The sequence below is a fragment of the Ovis canadensis genome, chromosome 4 (assembly GCF_042477335.2).
Source record: "Ovis canadensis isolate MfBH-ARS-UI-01 breed Bighorn chromosome 4, ARS-UI_OviCan_v2, whole genome shotgun sequence".
Lineage (NCBI taxonomy): Eukaryota > Metazoa > Chordata > Mammalia > Artiodactyla > Bovidae > Ovis > Ovis canadensis.
Genome location: NC_091248.1, coordinates 134282224 through 134295476, shown reverse-complemented (window position 1 = coordinate 134295476; position 13253 = coordinate 134282224). Strand labels below are relative to the sequence as shown.

Genomic DNA, 13253 nt, shown 5'->3' with positions numbered 1-13253 from the left:
GAGGAGTCCGGCTGAGGTCTGGACCTGCCTCCACCAGTGAAAGTTGCGTGGCCTCACTTGCTCCGGGAGCTGTGGTGAGCACACACCCTTTTCCCTGGAAAGGCGTGGAGTTGTGGGGAGGGGCATATTTGGGGCAGAAACAAATTGGGCTTCTGGACACGGGTGATTATTCTTTTTGGGTCCTGGTTTCCTCATCTGTAAAACGGGAACAGGGAAGCAGTGTTGTCGTAGGACCAGGTCACTGCGCCCGCCCGACGCGGGGCCTGGTCACGGTGCCCACCTGACGCGGGGCCGGCTCGCGGCACTCATCGGACGGCAGCTGGAAACAAACTGTACGAGGTATTGAGAGGGCCGCACAATGTCATTCACCCAGGGGAAGGGACAGGCGATGGAGAGACGGAAGACCCACGTGTGAGGAGACATTCTGGGGAGAACTGCGGCTGGGAAACGCGACATACTTGTTACCAGCACGCCCCACGTCGCCCTGTGCCAGGCGATGTCGCCGTGGCTTTCTTTGGCTTGATAGAAACCGTTCTTGGCTGAGAAGCGAGATCAGTTCTCAGCTTAACAAAGCTGGGTGTGAATGTCTTGGTTTCTGAGGCTCTTCCTGTTGCCTTGTAGATGACCCATTATTGCTGCCCCCATTCTTGTTCTGTGTGAGAGGGAAACTGTTCCTTCTGGTGAGATGATTTGTTTTGCGTTCATTTTTTCCTTACATTTTTCAGTCATAAAGCCTCTGTGTTGTGTCAGTGAGTGTTTATGCCCATCTCGGCACTGTTAGAAGCCCTGGGGGAGGGGAGCAGGCTGTTTTGATTTGGGCTGGGTGAGAAGGCCAGGCTGGGAGGTGACGGGCTGGGGCAGAGGGGCCGGAGTTGGGGGGCCGGGCCTGGGGGCTCCCTTGCGGGGCCCGCTGGGCTGGGGATGCTGCAGGGGAGAGGACAGGTCGGGGCCGGTGGGGGTGAGTCCCCAGCCAGCAGTGTGACGGGGTCCAGCTCACACAGGACCAAACCCTTCCCAAATGCCGTGGGAGTGAGTGGGTGTGAGAGGCAGGGCTGGCCCCGCCTGGGAGAGCAGGTCGATTGCAGTTCTGATGAGAGCAGGAGAAGGCACAGCAGGATGGCCACGAGACCCCACTCAGTGTTCAGAGGGAGCGAAGGAAGATGTCACACTGAAGCTCTGTGTGTGTGTATGCGTGTGTGTGTGTCTGTTGTGTTGTGAGTGTCTCCTGCATGCTCACATGCATGTGAGCTCTGAAGCCAAGGGAAATCTGTGGATGTCAGGAGCCAGGGGACTGTGCTCACACGGCCTTCATGGACGGGGGGTGTCAGGGGACTGTGCTCACACCGCCTTCATGGACGGGGGGTGTCAGGGGACTGTGCTCACACCGCCTTCATGGACAGGGGGTGTCAGGGGACTGTGCTCACACCGCCTTCATGGACGGGGGGTGTCAGGGGACTGTGTTCACACGGCCTTCATGGACGGGGGTGGGGGTTCAGGGGACTGTGCTCACACGGCCTTCATGGACGGGGGTGGGGAGTCAGGGGACTGTGCTCACACCGCCTTCATGGACGGGGGTGGGGAGTCAGGGGACTGTGCTCACACCGCCTTCATGGACGGGGGTGGGGAGTCAGGGGACTGTGCTCACACCGCCTTCATGGATGGGGGTGGGGAGTCAGGGGACTGTGCTCACACCGCCTTCATGGACGGGGGTGGGGAGTCAGGGGACTGTGCTCACACCGCCTTCATGGACGGGGGTGGGGAGTCAGGGGACTGTGCTCACACCGCCTTCATGGACGGGGGTGGGGGTTCAGGGGACTGTGCTCACACAGCCTTCATGGACAGGGGGTGTCAGGGGACTGTGCTCACACGGCCCATGCTTCAGGGACAGGGTGGCCCATATCCTTATAGTGAGTCAGCCTGGGCTTTCTTCCCAGATTTAACTCTGGCCCTGGTGAGTGGAGGTCGGGGGGTATGCAGACCTTGGCCAGGAGTGTGTCTGAACCAAGTTCTGGTAGACAAAGCTCTCTGTCTCTCCTGGTGATTTATGGCTTATATTTAAAATGAAGTATGGTCTTTCTTAATTTTAGCACAAGTATCAACACAAGTAAATTAGCGGTCAAATCAGTGAGTATCCTGGCTGGGAGAGATGTGCTCTGGCTGTGAGAACCAAGAAACGTCGAGGTCTCTGCCACGTGTTTTCTCCAGCCCCCTGGCATGGACCAAGCTGGGTGAACACTGAGCAGGTCTTTGTTCAGGGGCTGATGATCGAGTGAATTGTGAGGCACGTCCTATTCAGACCACACCTGGCTGTCAGCAGGAGGCAGGCAGGCTGGGGAGTGAGTTCAGCGTCCTCCTGCTGTCTGTTCTGGCAGCGCCACCTGCCACTCATACGTGACACACTCAGCTCTCACTGTGAGCGAGTCTCTGGCCCCAGTGGGCGCCTGCCCTCGCCCCTGCATCCTGATTCCTTGAGGTCTTCTGTGGGCACAGGAAATGCACTGCCATCATCCCAGGCAGTAACGGAGAGCGGCCGCCCCGAGGGCCTGAGCCCCAGGAACCTCCAAGGCCCTCAGCAGCGGCTCCTGGTGGTCGGCCGAGGCTTCTCCCTCTGGCCCTCAGCAGCGGCTCCTGGTGGTCGGCCAAGGCTTCTCCCTCTGGCCCTCAGCAGCGGCTCCTGGTGGTCGGCCGAGGCTTCTCCCTCTGGCCCTCAGCAGCGGCTCCTGGTGGTCGGCCGAGGCTTCTCCCTCTGGCCCTCAGCAGCGGCTCCTGGTGGTTGGCTGAGGCTTCTCCCTCTGGGTCATTGAGCAGCCTGTGCTGTCATTCAGTTGCTCAGGCGTGTCCGACTCACGACCCCATGCACTGCAGCACGACAGGCCTCCCTGTCCATCACCAACTCCCAGATTTTGCTCAAATCATGTCCATTCAGTTGGTGATGCCATCCAACCATCTCATCCTCTGTCGCCCCCTTCTCCTCTTGCCCTCAGTCTTGCCCAGGATGAGGGTCTTTTTCTAATGAGTCAGCTCTTCGCATCAGGTGGCCAGAGGATTGGAGTTTCAGCCTCAACATCAGTCCTTCCAATGAATATCCAGGACTGATTTCCTTTAGGATGGACTGGTTGGATCTCCTTGCAGTCCAAGGGACTATCAAGAGTCTTCTTCAGCATCAACAGTTCAAAAGCATCAGCTCTTCAGCGCTCAGTCTTCTTAATGTCCAGCTCTCACATTCATACATGACTACTGGAAAAACAATAGCTTTGACTCTATGGACCTTTGTTGGCAAAGTAATGCCTCTGCTTTTTAATATGCTCTCTAGGTTGGTCATAGCCTTCCTTCCAAGGAGCAAGCATCTTTTAATTTCATGGCTGCGGTCACCATCCACCATGATTTTGGAGCCGAAGGGAAAAAAAAATCCGTCACTGTTTTGACTCCGCCCCCCCCCCCCCATCTATTTACCATGAAATGATGGGACTGGATGCCATGATCTTAGTTTTTTGAATGTTGAGTTCTAAGTTTTCACGCTCTTCAGGGGCTCTTCAGTTCCTCTCCACTTTCTGCCTTTAGTGAGGTGTCATCTGCATATCTGAGATTGTTGGTATTTCTCCCGGCAGTCTTGATTCCAGCTTGTGCTCCATCCAGCCCAGCGCTTTGCCTGATGTTCTCTGCATAGAAGTTGAATAAAGCAGGGTGACAGTATACAGCCTTGTCTTGCTGTGCTGAGTCACTTCAGTCCCACTCTTTGCAACCCTTTGAGTGTAGCCCGCCAGGCTCCTCTGTCCATGGGATTCTCTAGGCAAGAATACTGGAGTGTGTTGCTGTGCCCTCCTCCAGAGGATCTTCCTGACCCACTGATCAAACCCATGTCTTCTGTGGCTTCCACACTGTACTCAGATTCTTTACTGCTGAGCCACCGGAGAAGCCCACAGCCTCATCATATTCCTTTGCCAGTTATGAACCAGTCTGTTGTTCCATGTCTGGTTCTAGCTGTTGCTTCTTGACCTGTATACAGGTTTCTCAGGAGGCAGGTGAGGTGGTCTGGTATTCCCATCTCTAAAAATTTTCCACTGTTTGTGGTGATCCACACAGTCAAAGGATTTAGCATATCAGTGAAGCAGAAGTAGATGTTTTGTTGGAATTCCCTTGCTTTTTATATGATCCGGCGGATGTTGGCAATTTGGTTGCAGGTTCCTCTGCCTTTTCTAAATCCAGCTTGAACATCTGGAAGTTCTTGGTTCACGTACTGTTGAAGCTGTACTTGGAGCATTTTCAGCGTTAACTATGCTAGCGTGTGAGATGAATGCAATTGTGCAGCAGTTTGAACATTCTTTGGCATTGCCTTTCTTTGGGATTGAAATGAAAACTAACCTTTTCCAGTCCTGTAGCCACTGCCGAGTTTTTCAAATTTGTTGGCATATTGAGTGCAGCCCTTTCACAGCACCATCTTTTAGGATTTGAAATAGCTCAGCTGGAATTCCATCACCTCCACTAGCTTTGTTTGTAGTGATGCTTCCTAAGGCCCACTTGACTTCACACTCCATGATGTCTGGCTCTAGGTGAGTGATCACAGAATCATGATTATCTCGGTCATTGGGACCTTTCTTATATCATTCTCCTGTGTATTTTTGCCACATCTTCTTAATAACTTCTACTTCTGTTAATTCCTTGCCATTTCTGTCCTTTATTGAGCCCATCTTTGCATGAAATATTCCCTTTGTATCTCTAGTTTTCTTGAAAAGATCTCTAATCTTTCCCAGTCTATTATTTTATATTTCTTTTCATTGTTCATTTAAGAAGACTTTCTTACCTCTCGATATTCTCTGGAACTCTGCATTCAGTTGAGTGTATCTTTCCTTTTCTCCTTTGCCTTTTGCTTCTCTTCTTTTCTCAGCTATTTGTAAGCCCTCCTCAGACAACTGCTTTGCCTTCTTGCATCTTTTTTTCCTTTGTAATGGTTTTGATCACTGCTTCGTGCTTTATGAACCTCGGCCCATACTTCTTCAGGCACCTTGTCTACCAGATCTAATCCCTTAAGTCTATTTGTCACCTCCACTGTATAATCATAGGGGATTTGATTTACGTCATGCCAGAATGGCCTAGTGCTCTTCCCTACTTTATTCAACTTGAGTCTGAATTTTGCACTAAGGAGCTGATTATCTGAATCACAGTCAGTTCCCAGTCTTGTTTTTACTGACCGGATAGAGCTTCTCCATCTTTGGCTGAAAAGAATATGATCAATCTGATTTCAGTATTGACCATCTGGTGATGTCCATGTGTAGAGTCATCTCTTGTGTTGTTGGAAGAGGGTGTTTGCTATGACCAGTGCATTCTCTTGGCAAAGCCTTTGCCCCACTTCATTTTGTATTCCAAGGCCGAACTTGTCTGTTGTTCCAGGTATCTCTTGACTTCCTACTTTTGCCTTCCAGTCCCGTATGATGAAAAGGACATCTTTTTTGTTAGTTTTAGAAAGTGTTGTAGGTCTTCATGAAACCAGTCCACTTCAGCTTCTTTGACATCAGTGATTGCGGCTAGACATGGATCACCATGATGCTGAATGCTTTGCCTTGGAAACAAACAGAGATCATGCTGCTGTTTTGGAGATTGCACCCAAATACTGCATTTTGGACTCTTCTGTTGACTATGAGGACTACTCCATTTCTTCTGAGGGATTCCTGCCCACAGTAGTAGATGTAACGGTCAGCTGAGTTAAAATTGCCCATTCCTATTGATTCTAGTTCACTGACTCCCGAGACATCAGTGTTCACTCTTGTCTTCTCCTGCTGGACTGTGTCCAATTTAAATGATTCATGAACCTAACATTCCAGGTTCCTGTACAATATTGTTCTTTATAGCATTGGATTTTACTTTAACCACCAGCCAACTGAGCATCGTTTCTGCTTTGGGCCAGCCTCTTCATTCTTTCTAGAGCTATTTCTCTGCTCTCCCCACCAGCAGTTTGCACACCTACTGACCTGAGGGGCTCACTTCTGGTGTCCTATCTTTTTGCCTTTTCATACTGTTCATGGGGTTCTTGAGGCAAGAATACTGGAGTGGTTTGCCATCCCCTCCTCCAGAGGACCAGGCTTTATCAGAAACTCTCCACCATGACCCATGCTTCTTGGGTGTCCTTGCACAGCGTGGCTCACAACTTCCTTGAGTTGTACAAGGCTGTGATCCATGTGATCATTTTGGTTAGCTTTCTGATTGTGGTTTTCATTCTGGAGCCTGTGGGACTGTAGTTCTTGCTTCTTCTGTCTGCCCTTTGACGGATGAGGATTAATAGCTTATGCACGTTTCCCAATGGGATGGACTGGCTGTGGGGAAAACTCGATCTTGCTCTGGTTGGCAGGGCCGTGCTCAGTAAATCTTTACGCCACGTGTCTGCTGAGTGGTGGGGCTATCCCTGTTAGTTGTTTGGTTCAAGGCAACCCAGTCCTGGAGTCCACAGCTCTGTGGTAGGGCTCAGGGCGACCTCCTAAAGGACTTATGTCAACATGCACCTCCCAGGACTGATGCCGCCAGTGCCCCTGACCTGTGGCAGGCCACCGTCGACCCGTGCCTGTGCAGGGACCCGCACACTCAGAGGCAGGCCTGGCTCAGTCCCCGGTGGGGTCAGTGCTCCTCTACCCTGGGCCCTGGTGTGCATTTGGTTTGTACCCTCCAAGAGTCTCTGTTTCCCCCAGTCCTGTGGAAGTTCTGTAGTCAAATGCCAGTATTCCTCCCAGTCAGATTCCCTGGGGATTCCCAGTCCCTTGGCTGGATCCCCACTTGAGAGGTCTGCTGTGGGGTGTAGAACCTTCGCAACAGTGTGAGAACTTCTTTGATATTACTGTTCTTCAGTTTGTGGGTCACCCACACGGTGGGTATGGGATTTGGCTTTTAACGTGATTGTGCCCCTCCTACTGTCTCTTTGGGGCTCCTCCGGTGTCCTTGGACATAGGGTGGAGGTCAGCTACCCTGGCCTGATTTCAAAGCTCATGGTGCCAAGACCAGAGGAGCTGGGGGACCTCCTCAAGGTCACTACTTTGGGGGAAAGCAGAGCAGAGTCAGTCTCCCTAGGCTTCCCCGTGCCTGGCTGTCTCTGGGCGAGTGGGGGCGTTCGCTGGCTTCCCCCCAGGGTGTTACCTTCTCCTCCACTTGGCCAGGCTCTGCAGGGAGAATGGAGCGAGCAGGGAGCGGAGCTCTGAGAAGAGGGGCGGGGCACGGGGGTCTGTGCACGGATGAGGGAGGCAGTGATGGCGTGGGCTGAGACTGGACTGAGGAGGAATGCTTTCTCACAAGGTTTGTTATTTCAGGAGGACGGAGCTCTGCTTGGACCTGGGGCCGCGGGCAGCGTCCGGGTCACGGCGCATCTGTGCCCGGGGCCTCCCTCTGAGGGCTTCTCCTCTGGGGCAAAGGGGCGTAAGAACGGGTGTGTAAAGCTGTCACAGGGCGGGTGAGACTCCTTTATTCTTGCGAGTGTGGGCGGTTTCACCCTCTGTGAGACCTGCACCCTTGGTCCTGGCACCGTGCTCCGCCTCCTCTGCAGAGCTGGGCCTTCCTCAGTCCACATCTGCCTGGGGGATGAGTTCTCCAGCTGTGGGATTTCAGAGCGATTCCCTGTGAGGAAGCTGATGATCGCAGACTCTGCAGGGCCCCGGGGTGGATCTCCCTGTAGCTAGTGGCGTCCTGCTGCTCGTCCTCCTCCGCCGCTCTGCCGTTGACTCTCAAGCATCTGCCGTTGGCCAGACACAGGCAGCCATTCGGGCAACAGTGGAGGGGAAGAAGCTACATTTCTGTGGTTCCTCACCTCGAGAGTCTCCTGTTCGGAGAAGTTTGCCCTCGGGTTGACGTCACAACACAATGTGGAGAGTCCTGCGGTGGACGCCTGGACTGAAGCAGCTGACTGGCCGAGTCAAGGGCATTTCCCTGGGCGATTGTGGACTTGGGTCTCAGTGGCCGAATAGGAGTGTCAGCTGTCAGACACAGGAGTACAGGCTTTATGCTTCTAAGCGAACGTGTGTATTCAGGAACCATCTGGCTTTAGTTGGGTCCTGCTGGAGCAGGCATGGCTATACCTGGGGCACCCCAAGGATCACTCTGAGAGCTGCTCCCGTGCTCACACCCTCCTGGCTGGCCACAGCAGGCCCTGAGGGTGCATTTCAGATGACCCTGGACGCAAGGCAGCGCGGCCCCCTCCATGCGCTTCCCCTGCCCCGCTTGCGGGTGAGCGCTTTCCTCACCTCCCGTCTGGTTTCCTTACGGAGCACACGGGCCTCCGTTCGTCCGCCTCTGCTGTCCGTGTGCCCTGGTGACGCCTCAGTGTGCGCCGTGGGCGTGAGGCACAGGGGATTTGACAGAGGGCCCCGAGGTGCTACCCGAGTGGTGGTGTGCACAGAGCACGGGGTCCTGGCCCCAGGCGAGCTTGCTATGGAGGTGCCCCTGACAGGCTCATCGCCACCTCCCAGCAGGAGGGGTTGGCCCTCCTGATGACGGAGCGACAGGATGGCTGGTCGTCCTCCCGGGGGGAGCCAGCCCCGCTTCATGCCCTCCCCCGACCCGAGCCAGGGGCGTGTGGCCCGGCTTCCAATGCCCAGCATCCTCTCACTGAAGCAGGCCCCCAGCTCCGTGCGGCCCCCTGGACTCCGGGGCCAGCAGGGCCGTGGCCCTCAGCGCACTGAGGCTCTGACTGTCTCTCCTCTGTTCTCCCTCCCAGGCTGCCTGTTTGAGGATGGCCTCTGCAGACCCGCTGAGACCTGTGTGAACGGTAAGTGCCAGCCACGGTGACCCCAAGGCTGGCTTCACTACGTGCAGTGGGGTCCTGGGTGGGCTCATGTTTGATTCTTCCGAGTGTGTGCAGACGTTGGCCTCAGCACCCCAGGCACTGACGGGGGTTAGGCCAGAGCGCCCACCACGCCCTCTGCACGCAGGGCCCCAAGTGTGCTGTGAGGCCCCATGTGAGGCGGGGTCCCCTCTCCCCCACGGTGAGTGTTTGCAGGGTAGGCTCTGTCCCTGCCTGCATCCAGCCGCGTTCTCCCCGCCTGGCGTGGGTGCTCCAGCTGCACCCAGCTCTCTGTGCCAACCAGAGGCCTGCAGGTGGAGCCCACAAGTGGAACGTGCCCCCGGGATCCTTTGGTCCAGTGCAGCCTCTGCCCCGCCGCCTCTGAGCTGGCTTGCCTCTGCCAGGTCCCCAGGCGTGCTGTCGAGGGCCTGAAGGCCAAGACCAGGGGCAGCTAGGCCAGCATCCTGGCGAGAAAGTCCTGCTCGGAGCCCGTGGAGGGGGACTGGGACAGCTGTGTGTGTCCCCGTGGCACACGTGCCCTGGGGACCATGCCAGTGGGCTGGACGGCTCTGTTTTGTGTTCACTCTTTTGGGGGAGAACTCTGCAGGTTGTGGCGAGCACTGACCTGGGCTGGGGGCTGCAGCAGCTGTGTGATGGGAGCCCACCCGGGTCGGGCCATCGTGCGCCGGCCGGCCTGAGAGCCTCCTCGCCACGGCCGCACGGGTGGGCCTCTCGCTGGGCCCCAGCACGGTTCCTTGTGCTTACACCTCATGAAGCTTTTATCTGGAGGCAGCTTTTGAGAAAATAATTTACTAAAAAAAAACGTGTCATCTGCCCTGACTTGGTGAAGTTGGATTCTAAAAGAAACAGGTGTATGTTTAATGTGAGCGCAGGCTCGGGCGGACCGGCAGCGTGAATGCTGCAGCTCAGAGCCTCCCCCGCCCCTGACAGGGAGCAGGCCTGTAGCTGTCACGGCTCCGCAGGCTTGGGCGGACCGGCAGCGTGAATGCTGCAGCTCAGAGCCTCCCCCGCCCCTGACAGGGAGTAGGCCTGTAGCTGTCACGGCTCCGCAGGCTCTGCTTCCCCCGAACCTTCGCTTGCCTCCCTGGCGTGGAGGGTACTGATGTTACGTAACAGAGTAGCTCTGAGTTGTGTGGAAACTGAAGGCAATTTAAGTGTAAACAGAAACACGTGGGCCTTGACTTATGGAGACAGCCGGTGTTTGATATTCCTCCGGTCCAGCTGAGGGCCCGCTGTGGCCTGACCAAGCGAGGGGACAGCAGCAAGCAGGGATGGAAGGTGCTGGCCCGGCTCGTGACCCCGGGCGAGGCTGTGGGGCTCAGCCTGGCCGGAGGTGTGGGGGGCATCAATGGACACCGAAGTCCCTTTGCATGCCGTCGTTTATTAAAGCGGTCCTGTGTTACTTTTACAATAAGACTCTTCTAATAAAGACACTGCAGCATCTGCTGAGCTGATTCTGAGAGGCAGGTCTGGCTTGGGCCTGCTGCCGTGGGCGTTGACTGAGTGGGCCCAGCCCCCAGCTCCCACTCAGGGCAGCCCTGGGGAGTCACGGACCCTGTTCTGGCCGCAGTGGGGAGCTTCTCGGCAGAAACGTGCTGGGTGTCTGAGGTGGGTGGGCAGAAGGACAGACTGTCTGGAGTTTGGGCTGGCACTGAGGGTGGTAATGGGGCAAGAATCTGGGCAGGGAACAGCTCCCCAAGTCTGGTGTTGAGCTGCAGGGGCCCCAGAGAGGAGGAGCAGAGGCCAGGGCTGGGAGGGGGCTCTAGGACAGCGCCCAGCTCATGCAGCAGTGTCTGTCCCATGGCAGCCACTCACAGGGCCGGCGGGCAGGGCCTCCGAGCTAGGAGGAGCCTAGGTCAGCTCTCAGGGCACCCCGCCTTCTTCTCGAGTTGGCCCTCTGGGGTCTCGGATACGCGGCCCCCAGTCCTCAGGGCACAGACCCCCAGGCTTGTGAACGACCGTTCCCCCTTCCTCCCTCCCCCGTTCTTCGTTTCCTTCTGAAGCTTTCTCGAGAGAAGCAGACCAAATCAGTAACTTTGTTGGAAGCTCTCAGAACACTTTTTCCCATGTAAATGTTCGGCGACCACAGGTGGAGTTTGCCAGCTGCTGCTGTGGCCTGCTGTGCACCTGGCGTGTCTCGGCTAGTTTGACAAACAGGGCTGTTCCGTTCTATTGCACTGGAAAAATGGAATAGTAAGGAGCCTTAATTTGACAACTTGGAGACCATGAAGAAGTACAGCCGGTCTGGAAACAGATTGGGTTGGAGCAACAGAATGGATGTGGTCTGAATCATGGGCCACCCGAGAGCCTGGCGAGGCCGTGTGGTCTGGACACCCCAGGCCGCGGGCGGAGGCTCTGGGACTCAGCGCTGGCGGCTGCCAGCTCTGGGCGGAGCAGCGTGCGGAGGGGCTGCTCGGTGTTCCCCACCACCAGCTCTGAAGGCTGACTTTGAAGCTTGATGGGGTTCCCATGGAATGGCTTCACAAAGTCCGCATTATGAGAACCGTTCCCACCTTGTTTCAGGAAGGTCATGCTCCTGTTTTGGTTTCTGCTGTTGGGGTAATAAAAGCAGCCCTGAGAAACGGTTGGCTTACTGGCTCTTCACTGGATGATACCATCCTGACTGGGCTTCTAGAGGCCAAGGAGGCAGGGTTTGGTGATAAGTTGTCCAAATGCATCTCGAGTTCACAGCGCTTGGTTAGGGATGTGGGGACGTGGCCTTTCCAGCACGGTTTTGCCAGCAGGATGCAGGGGCCAGCCGGTGGGCCTGGCCCTCACCAGTGGGCCCTCCTCATGCTCCGCTCCGGCGAGTCCAGCTCCTGCAGCAGCTCTTCAGGGGTAGGCTGCAGCCTTTGCAAGACACTGGGGCATATCTGAGGAGACCCCTGTGCTGGGAGACGATGGCTTGGGGCCAGCCCCCTCCTCCACCACCTCCCCGCGAAGCACTTGCTGACCTTACTGTGGTGGAGATGGCAGATGATACCAGTCATGTGCCCCCAAGGACCAGGAGGAGGTGCAGGGTTTGAATATTCTGAAGTCTATCAGTTTGGGGCAGCCCGGCTGCTGTCTCTGAGCCATGCTGCTCTCATTCTCTGAGAGGGGTTTTCCTTGAAAAGTTCCTGAATCATGGGAGAGAAGTTGTGTCCACCTGTCTGCAGTTTGCCCAGATGGAGGGGTGGCATTTGTAACCTGGGGAGTTTTCAACTGTCCCGTGAGTCCACTTGTCTGCATCAGAGAAGCGATTCCTCTAAGGAAGCACATTCTCGAGCCGTGTCCTTGGCCTTTCAGTCTCATCTCCTCCCTTCCCTGTGTCCTGGGTCCTTGATGGTGTCCTGCTCTTTCTGCAGAGGAGAAGCTCAGAGAGGAGGCTGTGTCCCGGCCAAGGAGAGCATCAGGTGGACAAGCGTCCCTCTTTGGCGGCCTGGGGACATGAGCCCTGAGTGGTAATGTGACTGCTTTGGCCTCAGCCGCCCGGGCCCAGAGGGAGGGCCTGATCCCCGCCGCTGGTCTGCAGACAGCCTGAGCTGGCCTGGGGCAGTGAGCTGTGGGAGTGTTGTCACTGTAGCCAGGCATTTCCTCACGAGAGAGATCTAGCAGGTGTTGGAACCTGACCTCAGCCATGACAGGCTTGACAGGCCACACTGGGGCTAAGCCTCAGGTTCTTGTGAGCATGAGTCACAATTCTGGGAAGCCCCACCAAGGTCCCCGATGACACCAAGGTCCCCGATGACACCAAGGTCCCCCCCAATGACACCAAGGTCCCTGATGACACCAAGGTCCCCCCCGATGATGCCAAGGTCCCCAATGACACCAAGGTCCCCCCCCGATAACACCAAGGTCCCCGATGACTCCAAGGTCCCCCCCGATGACACCAAGGTCCCCGATGACACCAAGGTCCCTGATGACACCAAGGTCCCCCCCGATGACGCCAAGGTTAAGTCAATCACCACGATGACCCAAGGTTGAGTCAATCACCACACGCCAACTACACTATTGCTGAGACAAAAGACAGCCTGTGTATAAGCAGCTGTGATTCAGAGCTCGGGGCCCTCGTCAAGATTCCACTGTGCTGGATGAGACTTGGGCCCTAACTCGAGCTAGCAATAAACCCCTTTATGCTTTTGCATTGCTGTGGACATCTTATTCTCTCAGTTTTGGGAACTCGGACACTGGGCATAACTGCAGGGAGCACACGGAACGGCCTCACCTGTCTCGTACCGGGAGGGCGTGGGTCCACGGCTCTGCGGGCAGGACCTGGCTCCAGCCACAGCTTCCCAGAGGTGTGTGGCTGGGAGACTCGTTCCCTTCCCAGATCCCAGTTAACCACAACTCAGGGGGAATGAATGGGGATTAATTACTGAGTTAAACGGTGCGAAGCAGAGTTTAATTTGGCATGTTAACAGGAAAAAAAATGCCATTTCGAGCCTCACATGAATGACTGGAGATGAATTACAGTTGATTCGGCTCCATTTGAGCG

The 13253-nt window shown here is 55.8% G+C and overlaps 1 protein-coding gene across 1 annotated transcript in view; it reads left to right on the top strand.

The window, feature by feature from the left end:
- The window catches only part of PTPRN2 (protein tyrosine phosphatase receptor type N2), a 624228-nt gene that overhangs the window by 58835 nt on the left and 552140 nt on the right, over window positions 1-13253 (top strand). Inside the window, exon 2 of the mRNA XM_069587259.1 lies at window positions 8690-8740. Within this exon, the coding sequence (XP_069443360.1) occupies window positions 8690-8740 (51 nt within the window). The remainder of the gene's footprint in view (window positions 1-8689; window positions 8741-13253) is intronic.